Genomic DNA, 16,975 nt, shown 5'->3' on the forward strand with positions numbered 1-16,975 from the left:
TTTAGAAGATGCAATATACAGAAAAAAAAAAAAACAACAAGCTTGATTTTAATTGAATACTACTCTAAACTCCTGAAGCATTTCCCAACGATTCATCATGATACACCACCAAAGATGCATGCCAAACTAAGGGACATAATATCCATTCAGAGACACAAAACTAAGACAATGAGTGACTTATCACAGACTACACTGCTACCTGTTGTGGTAGATTTTGATTCTCAGAAGACTTATTTTCCTAGATGACTAATCCAAAAGTTTTCCTTTATTTACTATACTGAGGATACTGACAATGTCACCAAATTAACTATACATGATGACATCATTCTTGGATTTTGTTATAATGAAAAGGCTTTTTTTTTTTTTTTTTTTAACAAGTCCAAGGGTTTTCCTTTAAGAACTATAGTAAGGATATTGATGACAATAATCATAACAAACATATGTGATGATATCAGTCAGGGACTTAGATGCAGATATGGAGCTTCTAACTATGACAAATGCACTAACAGGATTATCACTGCTCAATTCAGATTAGTAAAAGGCATGTCTCTTTGCATATTATGGATTCCAAAAGTATGCAATACTGAAAACTTGGCTCAGCAAAACAATTATGACTCAGGAACTTATACCTGTTAACACTCGGAATTTTGATTCTTTCGATGTAAGAGGCACATCAACATATTCTCTTCCCAAATCAACTTCGGCGAGTTTTACATCCCCATTTGGTAAAAAGTGAGGAAGCAAACTCCAATGCATTGTGTAAATTAATAACCTGTTACAAAGATAATTTAGTGACGACATGTATAATAACTGCGCATTCAAGAAGCAATGCTATAACTATCACAAGAGCTTAGCATGTCTGCAAAGTATATTAATCGGATAGAGAGAACCAAACTCAAACTCACAGTTTCAGCATCGCTGACTCTTTGTTTAAGGGAGTCTCTGAAAATATAATTCACGACAGGAACCTATAGTGAAAGAACAGAAGTTAAATGCTAAAATACAAATCGTTCAAAAAACAAAAAAAGGACGTGCTAAAATAAAAGCTTGATATCAACCATTCACATAATACCTACATGCTCCAAAATGAGTACACTAAACTATGAACTAGTTAACTCTTAGCCCCTTCTCACTACAACAACAGCAAAAGAATTCTTGCTTCTATTTAACAATTATGACATTAGTTTTTACTTTGTCCATTCCATTTAACTGATGGTTCACAAATGAAGAAAAAAAATGTTAAATACGTATTTAATAACATTTTCTGGTAATATGATGGCTTAACCAAAAAATGTTATTGTTGGCTTAATATTCAATTCTACAGGCAATATGATGGTTCACAAATGAAGAAAAAAAGAGGTTTCTAGCTTTCCATTGTTTGGTTATTCACGAAATTGAAACAGAAACTAAAATAAAGAGAAATAACTCTCAAATATTGTTTTCAAAAGAGGTGAAGAAAGCCTTACATCTTTTGCTTTCCTATCTTTATACATGGTCTTCCTAAGTGGAAGGAACATTGCAGCATAAAAGGAGAGCCTTCTTTGTTCGTCCTGAAAAACAAAAACACAGGAATAGAATTTGAAGAGTTGTAAAAACTAACAAATAAGCATTGAATAACTACTACTTTAAGATGATAATAAATAAATAAATAAATAACAAAAACTGCTAAAGGGATAGAAAAGAACATTATTGTATTAAAACCAGGCAATCACTCACACTGAAGGTAGAGTGCCCCACTAATTGAATAAGATTCCAAGTACAATCCAAGTACGCAACACAATTGCTGGATTAGGTAAGAAAAATAATCAATTGGCATTATACCTTAGAAAGAAGCAGGGGACGAAGAAGGCAAAGGCAGAATTAGAATGTATTTTACATGTTGAATCAAGAATGATGCTTTGATAATAGTCCTAGAACACTAGTCGGGAAATACATTGAAGCAACAATTCTTATGAACTAATATTTATAATATGTCTACAAATATATGATATCATAGCTATACTTGTTGAATGCCGTTTTCTTAAGTAACCATACCTGTCGCATCCTTCTGATGGCTCACACTGCGGATGAAGACTGAAGACAACCCAAAATAACTTCAAGTCACATATATAGGTCATAGCTTGGACGTTCTCAGTGCATCCTGTTCTGGTAAGAAAAATATAATCATACATTCAACTTGAGTAGCTGAGAATTTCATTCAACATGTTTAACTCACTATTTGCAGCTAGCTGACTCAAAATTTGATAAAAATTGAAAAAAAAAAAATCCAGAAGATAACAAAGTTATTCTTGATTCATGGTGTCTAATGGTTCGGGACAGTTATACATATTAACCTTAACCTTATTCCAACCCAGATGGGTAGATAGAACAGCCCTACATAAAATTCCACAATACTTGGCTTCATGGATAATCTAGTTTCCTTTTCCTCACCCGTCATAACTCCACATCTTGGTGTTATTGTGTTTGTGACACAGAACACACATGAAGATGTCAAATATTCCATAGCCTTTGAATTGTCCAAAATAATGGAGCTTATACACACAAAAGACACTGTCTATCTCAGAACTTTAAGAGCTAAATCTGGTTCCATCCTTCCTTAGACAAAAGTAAGAGGATGTGGCTATTTTCAGTGTACTCTCTACCCTTATTCCAAATAAGATAATGTGACTAATGTCCTAAAGCTCAAATCAGTAACAAACAAAACTCTAGAAGATCCATACATCCCAGAGCAAGAATTTACCATAGTGGGAATGCGGCTATCATCACTGTACTCTTCACAACGTAAGTTCACAAAATCAACCCATACATTTAAGATGCGCATCCTCGCCGTTTCCAAATGTTTTGATTGATCAGGATTACTGCAAGATAACAGAAGATATTAAGTCATGGGAGCATACTTACGACTTAAATATGCATCAATACATATATCAAAGCCACTTACCTTGGAATGATAGCGATTCCTTGAACCTCTTCCCCCACAGACAATAAGTAGTCTCTCACCTTCTCAACAAATTTGCTGCCCATCATATCTTCCAAAGCAATGTCAATGTCCTTGCACTCTTTTCCCAGAAGCTGCATATTCAAAACAGACAATGTTCAAAGCCAAATTCTTTGTTTCCCCAGAAATCAAATTATTTTCCCTTCAACCACCAATTCACCAATACAAACCTTATCACGGACCCATCCACCTGCGACACGAAGCTCAGTCTTAAATCCATAATGCTCAAGCGTTCCAAGCAGCCTTTCGAAGATCTTCTCTTCAGTTTCATCAAGCTCAATGGTATCTCTCACATGTACAGTTGGCGTAGACATCACCATCGTTGCTCCTTCTGGGCCTGATAATCGGGTCCCTTGCAGAGTCCCCTTCTGCCTTGTTGTATACGATTTCGGAGAGAGTCGAAAAGGAAATCCTAAAGAATATGTAGCTTTCAACCTTGCTCCCTTGATTACAGTACATACATCAATTACTTGGGTGTTTATGTCATTCAATCAATCTACATAAAAGAAAATGAAATTGAAAAGCAATGTATTGGGTTAGTGATAGGATTCAAGAAATATATAGAAGTGTGGAAGAGGCCTCGAATTGAAAGAAGTGCTTACAATCCCTCCATAAAGGAAATGAAAAAACGAGTCCCTCCAGGGGTTTTGGGTTTTAGACTTTTAGTTGCAACGTGAGTTTCGCCCCGACCCAAGACCCGAGTCCCGGTTAGCATTGGTTTTAGGTTTTGTTTTTTGTTTTTTTCTTGAGAAGAGGTTTTAGGTTTTGTCTCATATTGTTGTTTATGATGATCATATATAGTTTACAACTTTCGAATAAAACACATATTTAAGTTTTTTTTTTTAAATATCTTCGTACTTTGTATATTTAAAAGGGACTTGTTAGATTTTTCATATTTTTGAAGTCAAAAGTATTATATACATGCTATACACATATTTAGGTTTTGTTTTGTTTTTTTTGTCTGATACAAAAACCACTATATTAATAAAAGGTTAGAAAGCATGAGGCTAGGTGAGACTTACATGTCTATCTTGAACTTTAATGCTCTATAGAATGTCTTATTTGCATCTCCCACGATATTTGAAATTGGCAATTGTTATAGTAAATTTAGAACAGTTGTAAATACCATTCTCTAATTCGGACAAACTTTTGTCAAACTCTTGTCAAGAGTGTACATACTGACCAAAGTATTCTTTAAATTCGGCATCTATTTGCTTAACTCTTTGTAATTATTGTTATCATTATCATTTTTTTCTAGACATGGAGCTTTAGGTGTTACATATAAAGATCTTCCATTTGCTACTGCAACCAATAAATTTCAAAGATTCAACGTTTTGAGAAATAAGACTTGCCGCTTATTCACGCACACGTAAATGAATTAATCAAGCTAAAGTCTAGACATTGAATCACAACGTACATCTCCTAATTTTGTCTCCATTCAAATTTTTTTTTTTGAACGGGGTTTGGAACCCAGCTTAACTCCTCCATTGGATATTTTATGGGCACTCAAAGAAACATTACTAAAAATAGGCGTTTGACACCGATGTGAAAATTAGGCGATTAATAGTATTTTCACTATATTCTTCAAAAAGGAAAGAGTAATAATTAACAGAGACAGTAGAGCCACTTTCTAAATGGAGAGTAAAAATTGTCATATAATAAAAAAATATCGTGTATTTTATATCATATAATGTCTATTCAAGTACTGTTGAGTGCTAAACTATGCTGCGCGGGTGAGTGCATGTAAAGAGGCTAATCAGTATTACCTAATCAAACAAAACCGCGGAGGTTAAATTTTCTAGCAATTATGCTTATTCAAGTACTGTTGAGTGCGAAACTATGCTGCGCGGGTGAGTGCATGTAAAGAGGCTAATCAGTATTACCTAAGCAAACAAAGCCGCGGAGGTTAAATTTTCAATAATCCTCATGTGCCTTGGGAGATCCAAGGAAAGGGATCCCCTTTCTACCACTCTAATTTGCTGATCTCTAAGCTTCTCATAATCAGAATGAAAGCAGGCTATGCTTAAGTGCAGCACAAGGAACTTGGAAGCAGGTTAGAAATATCACAAACTGAGCTACAGAAATTAATTCCCATCTTTCCACTGCAGAGCACCTTGTAGATGCCTTTACTGAGAGCTTGCCCTACTCTTAGTTTCAACAACCTGCAGCTAGGTCCTCTACCTAAAGGTTAGAAAGGGCGGAGGAGTTACAGTATAGGACGCTTAACTATAACTAGACTAACTGTCTATAATTAGTTGTCAGTAACTATGGTTACACTGCGTGTTGTAATAACTGATAAATCTGTTCGGACTGTTAGCAAGTCAATTAGTGAGTAAGACAATTGAATTTGCACTCATAAACAAGTAGGTTGCAATTCTCAATCCATTTATTCTCAAAAAAGTTCATTCATTTTTGGTTCTCAATCTTCATATTTCAACATCTTCAATCTTATATTACCAGAGTTTTCCCAATCTTTATCAATACAGCTCAGAAATATAAGCTACACTATATGAATAAATCCACTAATAAACAAAAAAGGACAGATATATCATATATGCAAGAAAAGTAAAGCAAAAGAAAAAATTATAAAAATGCAATTGGAAATCACGGCCACAAATTTGCTGCTTCCGTGAGAGCTGCCCCCCATTGCATGTTTCTACTTTTTTGCTCAGTGTAATGTATGAAATGTGCACACTTCAAACTGTCTTTAATAAAAGAATCATGTTCCAAATCTGTTACGAATGTTTGCTGGACATTATTTTTTCAACCGGTGAAGTGCACATTCACACATTCTAAAGTGCCTTGGGTATTTCTAAAGTGCCTTTGCTGGACATTCTTTTGGAGTGGTATTTTAGGTAGTTTCCCTACTTTAGTTAGTGATATTAAAATTATATGTTATACAAATCATCTGAGTTTAATAATGTCAAGAAGGATAGACATGATTCCAGTGTTTGAACATCTCTAGCATTATATCAGTCTCACTTGTAATTCAGAGCGCACTAAAAGCCAGCAAACAAAACCAATGAGCAAACACAAATTGAAATTGAAGAATAAACCCAGCCTTGTTTGTGTGGATTGATCGAGATTTGACCATCACATGAGTCCAGATTAATTGGTGCTTCTGCCCCTCTCACCATCAACTGCCATCTTTCGAGATCGACTTTGGCAAAAGCAAATCTTCTTCTAAATAAGACAATGCAGAAAAAGCAGGTCAGTGAAAAATTATCACTAGAGGACAAGTTTATGTGCATGGAATATTAATACCTGAAATCCAAGTATTAATGATCGTAGTGTACTTCAAGGCCTCGATAGGTACTTGTTGATGATACTAGAGCTAGCTGAACCTTTGTGCGCAGGTAATTCCAAAGCACCTCAAAAATGGTAACATTGCTCTGCCTATATTTGTTTGTCTTGCCAGGTCTTCAAATCTTTTTGTTGGAAGATGAGGTTCCGGTTGTCTTTGTTGTTCTTGTTCCCCATCATGATGATCGTCGTGTACTTCACCGGAATTGTTGCCATCTGATACTAATGATGCTACAGCTGCCCCTTCTGTGTCCAAATCCACCTGATCAGAAATGCTAGCATTGCTCTGCCTATATCTTTCTCGTGCCAAGTCTTCACCACCTACTTGATCCTCTTTCATATTAGCCAGGTGGACCCTGAAACTTTTTAGGAGCAACGCTTTGGCATCTAAACGATTCGCCCGAAAAATCACTCGAACCACAGGATCCACCACCTCTAGCTAGCTCCTTGAAAGCAATACATGTCAGATATACATATACATGATCATGAGCAGATGACTCTGTCGCTTTTGATTCAATGTAGTTCGCACTAATGTCATAATACTTTTTATCAATCAGAACCCTCACAGAGCAACAACCATCATAACCACAGGAAAAATCTTGGATCAGTTCAAAAACAACACAGACAACCAATCCTATTCTCTCAGCCTTCAGATTCCTAGGGATTTCTATCAAAATTTCACATATACCAAGAGTTCCATGACCAGGAAGCACACTTGTGTCCACCTCACCCCTATCAAACCACTTTGGAACTTCAATTTCCGGGAGGCTTGGAAGCATAAGAGTCCAGCATTTCACATGCTGATCTAAGCCGGCATGCACCAGCTGCAAGATGCATATGGTTGTGTTAACTATTACTTGTCAAAATTGTAAAGGAGAAAAAGAAAATTATATATGTGTGTGTGTGGGAAGAGAGAGAGAGATGGAAAACCTGATACGGTAATGCTTTTGCCATCTTCGACACCATGTCCATGCCAAGATTATCCATCAGTCTATTGCAATTAGACAAGTACATGTATTGAACAAATCCCCGAGTGTCTTTCTGTTCCAGTATATTTGACAATTTTGAAAATCTTTCCAACGATACGCAATCATCCAAGTATATATATTCTATATTTGGTGGAAGTTCTGAAATCTCTCGAAGCCACTCGCAACCACGCAAATTAAGAGACTGCAATTTGCGAAATTTGCTGATGCATGCTGGAAGACTATCAAAACTGCTTCTTGATAGATTAAGTATCTCTAATGTGGACACACAGTCAAGATTCGTTAGGAAATCAGAGACCACTGATAATTGGCATCCGTCAAAATCAAGATACCATAGCTGGGGAAACAATAATGAACCAGGATGATCATGCCCATTGTTTGAATTAGATGGAAGCATCAAAGGAAGAGATTCTGCACTTGATGAAACCAAAGCGCTCGCCCTACTTGGAAATGTCACCAGTTTTGGGCACCAAGAGAGGTTTAGCATTCGTAGCTGTTGCAGCCCTCCGTAAACACTGTGCGGCACATTTGTAAGGTCTCCACATCCTTCTAGTATTAATTCTTGAAGGCGAATGAGATTTCCAATTGACAAATGCAATTCTCTGATGGGAGTTTTAGACAGGTCCAATTCCTCCAAGGAAGTGAGATCCCCAATTGATGAAGGCAATTCTCCGATGGGAGTTTTAGACAGGTTCAATCGCTTCAAGGAAGTGAGATCCCCAATTGATGAAGGCAATTCTCTGATGGGAGTTTTAGACAGGTTCAATTGCTTCAAGGAAGTGAGATCCCCAATTGATGAAGGCAATCCTTTTAGAGGAGTTTCAGACAAGTCCAATCCTCCTAAAGAAGTGAGATTCCCAATTGATGAAGGCAGTACTTCGATGAGACTTCCATTCGCGTTCAATTCAATCAAGGAAGTGAGACATCCAATCGATGAAGGCAATTCTTTAAGGGGAGTTACAGACAGCTCCAAATATGTTAAAGAAGTAAGATTTTCAATCGTTGAAGGCAGTTGTTTGATCGGAGTTTCACTCAACTTCAAAACTCCCAAGGACGTGCAACATCCAATCCAGGAGTGCAGTTCTGTTATGCCACTTCCACGTAGATCCAATTCTTTAATGGACTCCATCTTGTGCACAATGTTTATGAAATTCTCAAGCCTTTCACAATAGGGAAGCAGAAGCTTCCTCATGGATTTCCAACTAACTTCCGTTGGAAAAGTCTCAAGCCCAGGGCAGTAAAAAAGATTCAAATAGTCAAGTTTATCGAGGAATCCAACAGAAGAATGCACTTCAACTAAATTTTCACAGCCAGCTAGATTCAAACTTTTTAGGTGTGGGATTTTTGATAAGTCTGACACTTTTGTTAGGTATTGACAATGACTTAAATTTATTGATGTGAGATTTATCAGATCCTGGAAGACAGAGTAGAAGAAAATTAGATAAAAAAAATAATGGAGAGGAAGGAACAGATGATAAGCTAGAGATAAACATGTGTATCCAAAAAAACATACCTTGTATCCATCTCCCAATACTGTGATGCGACTCCTAGGCATATTGATTATAGCAAGTTGTTTTGGTATTGAATTGGATGGCAAGAATTGTAGGGCACAGTCAGGCCAATCAACTACCCTTAAGCTATTTGGCAGACTATCAACAACTCCAGAATAGTGTCCAGCACGGTGTATGAGAAGTCTAAGATTTCGCATGTTGGAGAAAGTGGTACCGCATAAACATATCACATCTGAATCTTCGGGCAGCTGCACCTTGATGCCTATAACATTGGTTGTTCCCTAGTATGAAAATGCAATAGTATTAACACACCAAACTCTTTCTCAAATAATTAAATTTCATATTCTACTTAGGTTTTAGGATTTTAACAAAAAATAATTAAAGTTGAGGTGAATTAAGATATGTACTTACAATATTCTCTGTTAGAACACGGTAAACATCTTCATGAAACCACAACCTGCTTCGGTTTCTAGGGTCATTGGGTGACAATTCATGAACTATATCTCTACCCATTTCTTCTACCAAGTCATGCATCCAAATGGAATCATGGTATGTAATTCTAATGAGGGCCTTTTCTACGAGCACATTGATAACAATCTTAGCATGTTTGCAACCACAAGCTTCTAATATTTCAATCACGTGTGCTCTACCTTCACCTTTAAAGAAACATGCAATGTCAAGAAAAGCTTCCTTCACTATGTGATCCAATCCGTTGTAACTTATTTTTAAAACATCTTGAATTTCGCTGCTTTTGAAACCATCTAATGCAGCTCCCCACAGCTCTGCAGTTTCATTGCATAGAGAAGAACCTAAAACAGTCAAAGCTAACGGAAGGCCTTGAGCATAGCGTATTGCACGTTCTGTGAGTTCTGCATAAGCATCCAAAGGTCGACTTCTTTTAAAGGCATTCATACTTAATAGCTCGAGAGCTTCATGATGATCCAATTTCTGGACCTCGTATATTAAATTATTAACATTATGATGCCTCAGCAATTGCTTATCCCTTGTTGTTATGATGATTCTACTACCCATTCCAAACCAACTACATTGACCAGCTAAGTTATCTATCTGATCCATGCCATTTACATCATCAAGAACTATGAGAACACTTTTGTATTGCAACCTTTCCTTAATCATAGTGATTCCTCTTGCTACATTGGTCACCTTCAATTTTGTTCCCTTTAGAATCTCACAAAGAAGTTTCTTTTGTAGTTTGACAAAGCCTTTGGCACCCATTGAATTTTCTCTAACATTTTCCAAAAAACAACTCCCATCAAATTTATGAGTAATTGAGTTATAGACAGCTTTGGCAATTGTTGTCTTGCCTATTCCTCCGGGCCCCCATATCCCTACCATACGAACACCTCTTCCCCCGACACCTAAAAGGTTACGGATCTGTTGCACCCGAGGTTTTATTCCTACTGGGTACTTAGCCACATCCAAATATGTACTGCTTATCACTTGCTCTGAAATCTCTTCAACAATTTCATGAATAACACTGGATTCAGAGCAATGTCTGGACATTTAAAATAAACTGCATTTAATCAAGAATACAAAAACACATTCACATTTACAATCACAGATAAATAAAATAAAATATATATTACGTTGTAGAAGTTTAATTACTGTAAATACAGTTTCCCACCGAGTTATTAGATATTATATTCTTTGAAATTAATTGTGTGCTTCATTGATAATAGTATGGTCATTTGTATATCTTGATAATATATCAGGATTAATTCATCTTTTTTCAAAACAAAAGAAGCCGAAAAGAAATCATTCGAAAAGACAAACCCTAGCAGAGCCCTGCTCTGAGTAACCACGTTAGCGGCGCACACACGGCGGCCTGAGACAGCATGGCTTTCTGGGTTTTGGCCTGGAATTGCCGGGGCATTGTAGGAAACTACAGGCGTAGGGCTCTGATCGATATTATCAGGCAGGAGAAGCCACGGATCTTGTTTCTTTCTGAGACTCTTTGTGATGCACAACAGATGGAGACTTTGAGGATCAAGGTGGGTTTCGACAACTGCCTATGTGAACCAAAGGGTGATGACTCGAGGGGGATAGCCATGTTATGGATGAATGATGTTCCACTTCATGTCCGCAACTATTCTACCAGGCATGTGGATGTGTCGATTGGAGCCAGGGGGTCGGCAGACGAGTGGAGGTTGACAGGGATAAATGGTTATGCGAAAACTGGGGATCGAAGGGAGACTTGGGCTCTAATGAGGCGTCTTGCAGGTCAGTCGTCTTTGCCATGGCTGATCTGCGGGGACTTTAACGAGATCCTTGAGCGTTCAGAAAAGACTGGAGGAGGGGAGAGAAGACCAATCCAAATGCAGGCTTTCCGTGAATGTGTGATGGACTGTTCCCTGATTGATATGGGATACAGAGGTAGTCCTTATACGTGGTCAGACTATCAAACCAAAGAACGACTTGATCGGAGCCTCTGGACTGATGCCATGCGGCGGTTGTTTAGCTACTCAACGACAACGCATCTACATCCCAGTTCCTCGGATCACAGTCCACTTTTGGTTGAGGTATGTACGTCTCCAAGTGCGCAGATTGGTCGAAAGAAGAGATTATTCAGGTTTGAACAGTTTTGGGCGCAACATGCTGCATGTGAAGAGGTTGTCAAGAATGGCTGGCAAGGAGAAGCAGAGGGAGACCCTATGAGTAAGGTTTGTCAGAAGATTCGAAACACTGGAGCTAGTCTTAATACATGGCAGCGTGATACTTTTCAGTTTCGGCAAATAGAAATGCGGGCAGTTAGGGCACGTTTGAATGAGTTGTTGGAGACCCCCTTTGACTCTGCCATGAATCAGGAAAAACAAGCTTTGAGTATTCGTCTCCAGGAGTTATTGACTCAAGAAGAGACCATTTGGAGTCAACGATCAAAAGAAATGTGGTTGAAGTCTGGGGATAGGCACACTGCATATTTTCACAGGAGAGCATCAAATCGGAGACAACGTAACACTATAAAAGGTTTATTTGATGACAATGGTCAATGGGTGACAGAGGCTAGTCAAATTGAAAATGTTGTTAGTAGATACTATCGTAAGATTTTTTCCACAGAGGGGACAAATGAAGCGGCAATGAATTTAATTCTGGAAACAGTGAATCCGAGAGTGACAAATGAAATGAACCAAGAGTTGCTAGCTTCATACACTGATGACGAAATCAAAACAGCTGCTTTCCAAATGCATCCCTCCAAGTCACCTGGTCCTTATGGCATGTCCCCCTTTTTTCTTTCAGAAGTATTGGAGTACTGTGGGAAATGATGTTTGCAATGCAATCCGATCTTTTTTAATCTCTGGTGATCTTCTCCGTGAGGTAAACTTCACTCATATTACTTTGATTCCAAAAGTGAAAGAGCCTAAGGATATGACAGAGTTGCGTCCTATAGCTCTTTGCAATGTGCTTTACCGTATCTGCTCCAAAGTTTTGGCAAACAGATTGAAGGTTTTGTTGGGAAAGGTGATTTCCCCATTGCAGAGTGCGTTTGTACCAGGCCGGTTAATTTCAGATAATACACTCGTAGCAATGGAGGTAGCTCATTTCTTACATAATGAGAAGGGGGCACGAGAGCACTTTTCCTTAAAGTTGGATATTAGTAAGGCTTACGATAGGCTGGAGTGGAGTTTTCTGAGAAGGATGCTACTGAAATTAGGGTTTGCGGAGGAATGGGTGGAGTTGGTAATGACAAGCATTAGAACAGTAGGTTATTCTTTTCTATTAAATGGGGAGGTTCGAGGATATGTGAAGCCAACTAGGGGCATCAGACAAGGAGATCCGTTGTCACCATACTTATTTATTTTGTGTGGTGAAGGTTTGACCTCTTTGATTGAGCATTTTGTGAGAAACCGATGGCTGCAAGGTATTCAGTTTAATCCTCAGGCACCGATATTACATCATCTACTCTTTGCGGATGATAGTTTTTTATTTGGGACTGCAAAGGAGGAGGAATGCCAACAAATTCGGAATATCTTGTATACGTATGAAATTGCCTCAGGGCAGCGGGTTAATTTACAGAAGAGTGAAGTTGCCTTCAGTCGGGGAATGGATATGCATCGACAGGAAGTTCTGGCTAGTATGTTGGGAGTAAAGCGTGTGGACAAACATGAGAGATATTTGGGATTACCTACACATGTAGGCAGAAACAAATCATCTGCTTTTAGTTACTTGAACGAGAAACTCACGAAGAAGGTGGTGAGTTGGAGGGCAAAGCTATTAAGTGGTGCTGGAAAAGAGATTTTAATCAAAGCAGTGGGGCAATCTGTTCCAATGTATGTGATGAATTGCTATAAGCTACCAGTGGGATTATGTGATGACCTGCATCAATTATGTGCGGGATTTTGGTGGGGAGATTCAGAGGAAAAGAATAAAGTTCACTGGAGGTCTTGGGAGCGTTTGTGTGTGCCCAAACAAGATGGGGGTATAGGGTTTAAAAACCTACACTGGTTCAATTTGGCTATGCTAGCAAAGCAGAGTTGGAGATTAATGCAAGATCCAAACTCTCTTATAGCAAGGCTGTACAAGGCTATTTATTTTCCTAGTTCTGAGTATGAGAATGCAGAATTGGGGGTTGCACCTTCATTTTCTTGGCGTAGTATATGGGAAGCACGCCAAGTCCTTCTTCAAGGACTTAGATGGCAGGTTGGTGATGGCTCTCGGATTGAGATATGGCAGCATAACTGGATACCTGATGTGTATCCCCGATGTCCATCTTCTCCACCTGGTCGAGATGCTCCTAGATTTGTTAAGGAGCTTATTGATCCCATTACTTGGACTTGGGATTTAAATGTTATGCAGAGGCATTTCACTCAAGCTGACATCGAGTTGATACTTACCTTACCTTTGAGTCGGGTGGCTGGTGAAGACAAGCAGGTTTGGCATTTTAACAAGAAAGGCTTCTTTACAACTAATAGTGCTTACTATGTAGCAAAGGATTTGGCACTTGGGTTAGTTCTTGCTCCTAAACCACCTATTGATCCACTGAGGGTGGTGTGGAAGGCTATCTGGAATGCTAAAGTCCCCGGCAAAGTGGCCTTGCATGCATGGAGAGTGGTAAGTAATATCCTACCTACACGGGTCAGTCTTAGTACAAAGGGCTACAATGGAAGTTTGGAGTGTAGTTTGTGTAACCATAATTATGAGGACAGTTTGCACCTCTTTGTTAATTGTCCATATGCATGTGAAGTTTGGCATAGTGCAAACTTGACCTGGCAGGTTTCGGCTATTACTTCAATTCAAGATTGGTTCTTGGATGTCCTCATGCAGCTCTCTAAGGAAGAGATAAATAAGGCATTGATGTTACTCTGGGGTATATGGAAGAATAGAAACGCCCAAGTGTGGGAGCAGAAAGGGAAACACGCCTCTGAGACTTTGTTGCTAACTATTGGATGGTATGAAGCCTTCAAGAAGTGTAATGAACATCCGCACAGGCAAAACCGGCAACATGTACGCTGGCAGGCTCCAGCAGTAGGCCGGTATAAGATGAATTGTGATGGTGCTTACCAAGCGTCCTCCAGACGGGGAGGAGTGGGATGTGTGCTTCGTAACTCTGAGGGTGGCTTCATAGCTGGGCAGATGCGGCCATATGTTTTCTTTACGTCACCATTTCATGCAGAACTGATGGCACTTAGAGATGGCATCTTGTTAGCTCGGTCTCTACAACATGAAGAGGTACTTTTCGAAAGTGATTGCTCACTCTTGGTTCAAGCTATTACTTCTCCTTCTCAAGATTTGTCTACTATGAATGTGTTGATCGAGGAAGTCAGGCAATTGTTGAAAGACCAATCTGGGTTTAGTGTTAGTCATGCTAGGAGGGAAGCTAATGTAGTTGCTCATACATTGGCCTCTCATGCTCTCAAAGATAGTGATAGTCAAGTTTGGTTTGTACTAGCTCCCACCTTTATAAGTGATGCCATTCGAAACGATGTAATCGTTATCTGATTCAATGAAACTACTTTTCAAAAAAAAAAAAAAAAAAAAAAAAAAAAAAAAAAGAAGCCGAAAAGAAGAAGACAGAAGCTGAAAAGGAAATTTAAAGCCAGCGGACAGAGAATTACTCTGAGAGAGTCCACCCAGACAAATTTGCTGCTTCTGAGAGAGCCTTTTTCCATTTCTCAACCTTCTCCATGTTATCCTTGAATTTGCATAGTGCTTGCCCAAAGCTACCTCTGTGATTTCGTATATCCGAGGGATCGACTTTGTAGAAAACTGGTCGAACCATTTGTTGAATTGATTTCCTGCACTCGAGGATCTTGACAAGTTCGTCCAAGCACCACTTGGAGGATCCATAGTCTTTAGAGAACACAATGATTGAAATCTTCGACCCTTCGATTGCTTGGAGAAGTGCTGGTGATATTTCTTCTCCTCGTCTGAGCTGATCATCCATGAAGGTGTCGATTCCCTCCCGACGCAAAGCGCTGCACAGATGGCCTGTGAAATTGTTGCGTGTATCCTCACCTCTAAAACTCAGAAAGACATGGTATGTCCATGGATGAGAGGCTTCTTCGATGATCACCATTGAAAGCTATGCGACAACAAGAGAGACTGTGAAAGAGTTTCTGGAGTTTGGAGAAGAAAGAGGAAGAGTACATTGGATTCTCCAGTCACTGATACAGCAAAGGTGCTGAGGAGGAAGTTTCCTTGTTATGTTTCCCACGCGTTTTCACGATCAGGAATGATGTGCACACATCTGTAAAGAAGAAAAGCAAATGAACCCACACTGTCCAGTCTCCGCTGTTAAATCCAGTCCCACACTCACACCAGTTTTGACCAATTGGTGTAACAAAAAGAAGATGTATGGTAATAAACAAAAGCTAAAAAGGCAGTTAGATCACATCCAGACATCATGCAAAAGTGAGTAATCAGAATTTCATAGTTCACGCAAGAATCCTAATTCAATAGAATTTTCAAGTTCCTAAATAACATGTTATCTCTTGGTTAGCATTTGATCTAGAGGTAAGATAAGTTTCAAACTAATTAAGTGTGAGTTAAGGTTTCAAATTCACCATCTCTGCCCTTTTTGACAAAAAGAAGAAAAAAAAAAAGAAACATCAAGATTTCACCCACATTTCAAATTGTAAAAAGTAATATTACTGGACTTTCATTCCAACAATTGTACACAAATTCTGCATTCCCACTGAACAAGAGAGAATATGAGTACCAGTTTTTTTTTCTTCTCATACAGTAAAGACCCCATGTGGCCAAGGAGAAAAGGAGAAAACTGAAATACATCATCTTTTAGTTTCTTAGCTTCATTGCTTATCACCTTAAATGCTGAAAGTATCGTGTATCAAATTACCCTTCATTTGACCCAAGCTACATTCTCTTGTTCCAAAAGGATAGAACGAAACATGGTTATAAGTAGCAAGAAACAACTATCAAAAAACTATTTCAGTAGAACTAGTGCCATTCATCTAGGCTAAAGGCTTAGCTGGGATTTGGATTTGTCACATTTTTATGCAAATTTAGGCCAAAAACAAACTAAATCCATCATACTATCTTTTGAAACCATCTGCCAAGAGAAAATCATTCTGGGCCATAAATACTTGTTCATTTGAAGCACAGAAGGACGTGTGTCCTACGCATAAATAACAAAAAAAAAAAAAAAAAACTATGAAGTAATTTTCCTTATGGCATACTAAGAGCCATAGTGAATTCTATCAGGGAGGTTGAATTCTTTGAACAGCTAAGGCCATGCTTTTTACTACAGAAAAGTATTTTACCGAAATACTAAAAATGTCAAACAATTCTGATGGAAGCGGTATTTTTGCTAATGATTGTTCCTCTTGACTTAGATACTTGTAGAAAAACTAATACAACATAAGGGAGAGCATTAACTAAGCTAATTTATATTAAATCGGGTAAACCCAGGAAAAAAGAGCTTCACATAAAAGAAGAAATCACAGTGCCACATAGGCCTGGGATCGGTTCGGAAAACGTCATATTTTCCCGGAACCGGAACCGGAACCGCTAATATTGTTTCGGTTCGGTTACCATGTTATTTATATTAGGAACCGTTCGAGAACCGAACCGTTTAGTTCGGTTCGGTTTTGATATGTTTTCGGTTCCTGTAGCTAACAACAAATTGAAAGAATATTACAGTTTCCCAGCTACACAAGACTGCAGCACAACACATATAAACTCAATCAACTGATGAACTTCAA

General features: G+C 38.5%; 1 protein-coding gene across 2 annotated transcripts; it reads right to left on the bottom strand.

The window, feature by feature from the left end:
* Positions 1-5,862: 5,862 nt before the first annotated feature.
* On the bottom strand, positions 5,863-15,970 carry LOC133709165 (disease resistance protein RPV1-like). Of its 2 annotated transcripts, none has more exons than XM_062134817.1 (6): positions 14,870-15,003; positions 9,210-10,332; positions 8,801-9,079; positions 7,232-8,701; positions 6,263-7,125; positions 5,863-6,181 (listed from the first exon to the last, which is right to left on the bottom strand). In XM_062134817.1, exons 2-5 carry the CDS (start codon positions 10,320-10,322, stop codon positions 6,643-6,645), a joined length of 3,345 nt encoding a protein of 1,114 aa, XP_061990801.1. In that variant the 5' UTR covers positions 10,323-10,332; positions 14,870-15,003; the 3' UTR covers positions 5,863-6,181; positions 6,263-6,642. The 2 variants fall into 2 exon arrangements, with proteins under 2 accessions (XP_061990801.1, XP_061990800.1); XM_062134816.1 differs by having other exon boundaries at positions 5,866-6,181; positions 9,210-10,314; positions 14,870-15,970.
* Between the last annotated feature and the right edge of the window lie 1,005 nt (positions 15,971-16,975).

This window comes from Rosa rugosa, chromosome 5, assembly GCF_958449725.1.
Source record: "Rosa rugosa chromosome 5, drRosRugo1.1, whole genome shotgun sequence".
NCBI lineage: Eukaryota > Viridiplantae > Streptophyta > Magnoliopsida > Rosales > Rosaceae > Rosa > Rosa rugosa.

Coding starts and splice junctions, on each gene's coding strand:
- LOC133709165 (XM_062134816.1), bottom strand. CDS start 15,330: ATGGTGATCATCGAAGAAGCCTCTCATCCATGGACATACCATGTCTTT. Junction 10,315..14,869: donor TCTGGGTGGACTCTCTCAGA/GTAATTCTCTGT, acceptor TTAAATGTCCAG/ACATTGCTCTGAATCCAGTG. Junction 8,702..8,800: donor TATTGGGAGATGGATACAAG/GTATGTTTTTTT, acceptor TCTGTCTTCCAG/GATCTGATAAATCTCACATC.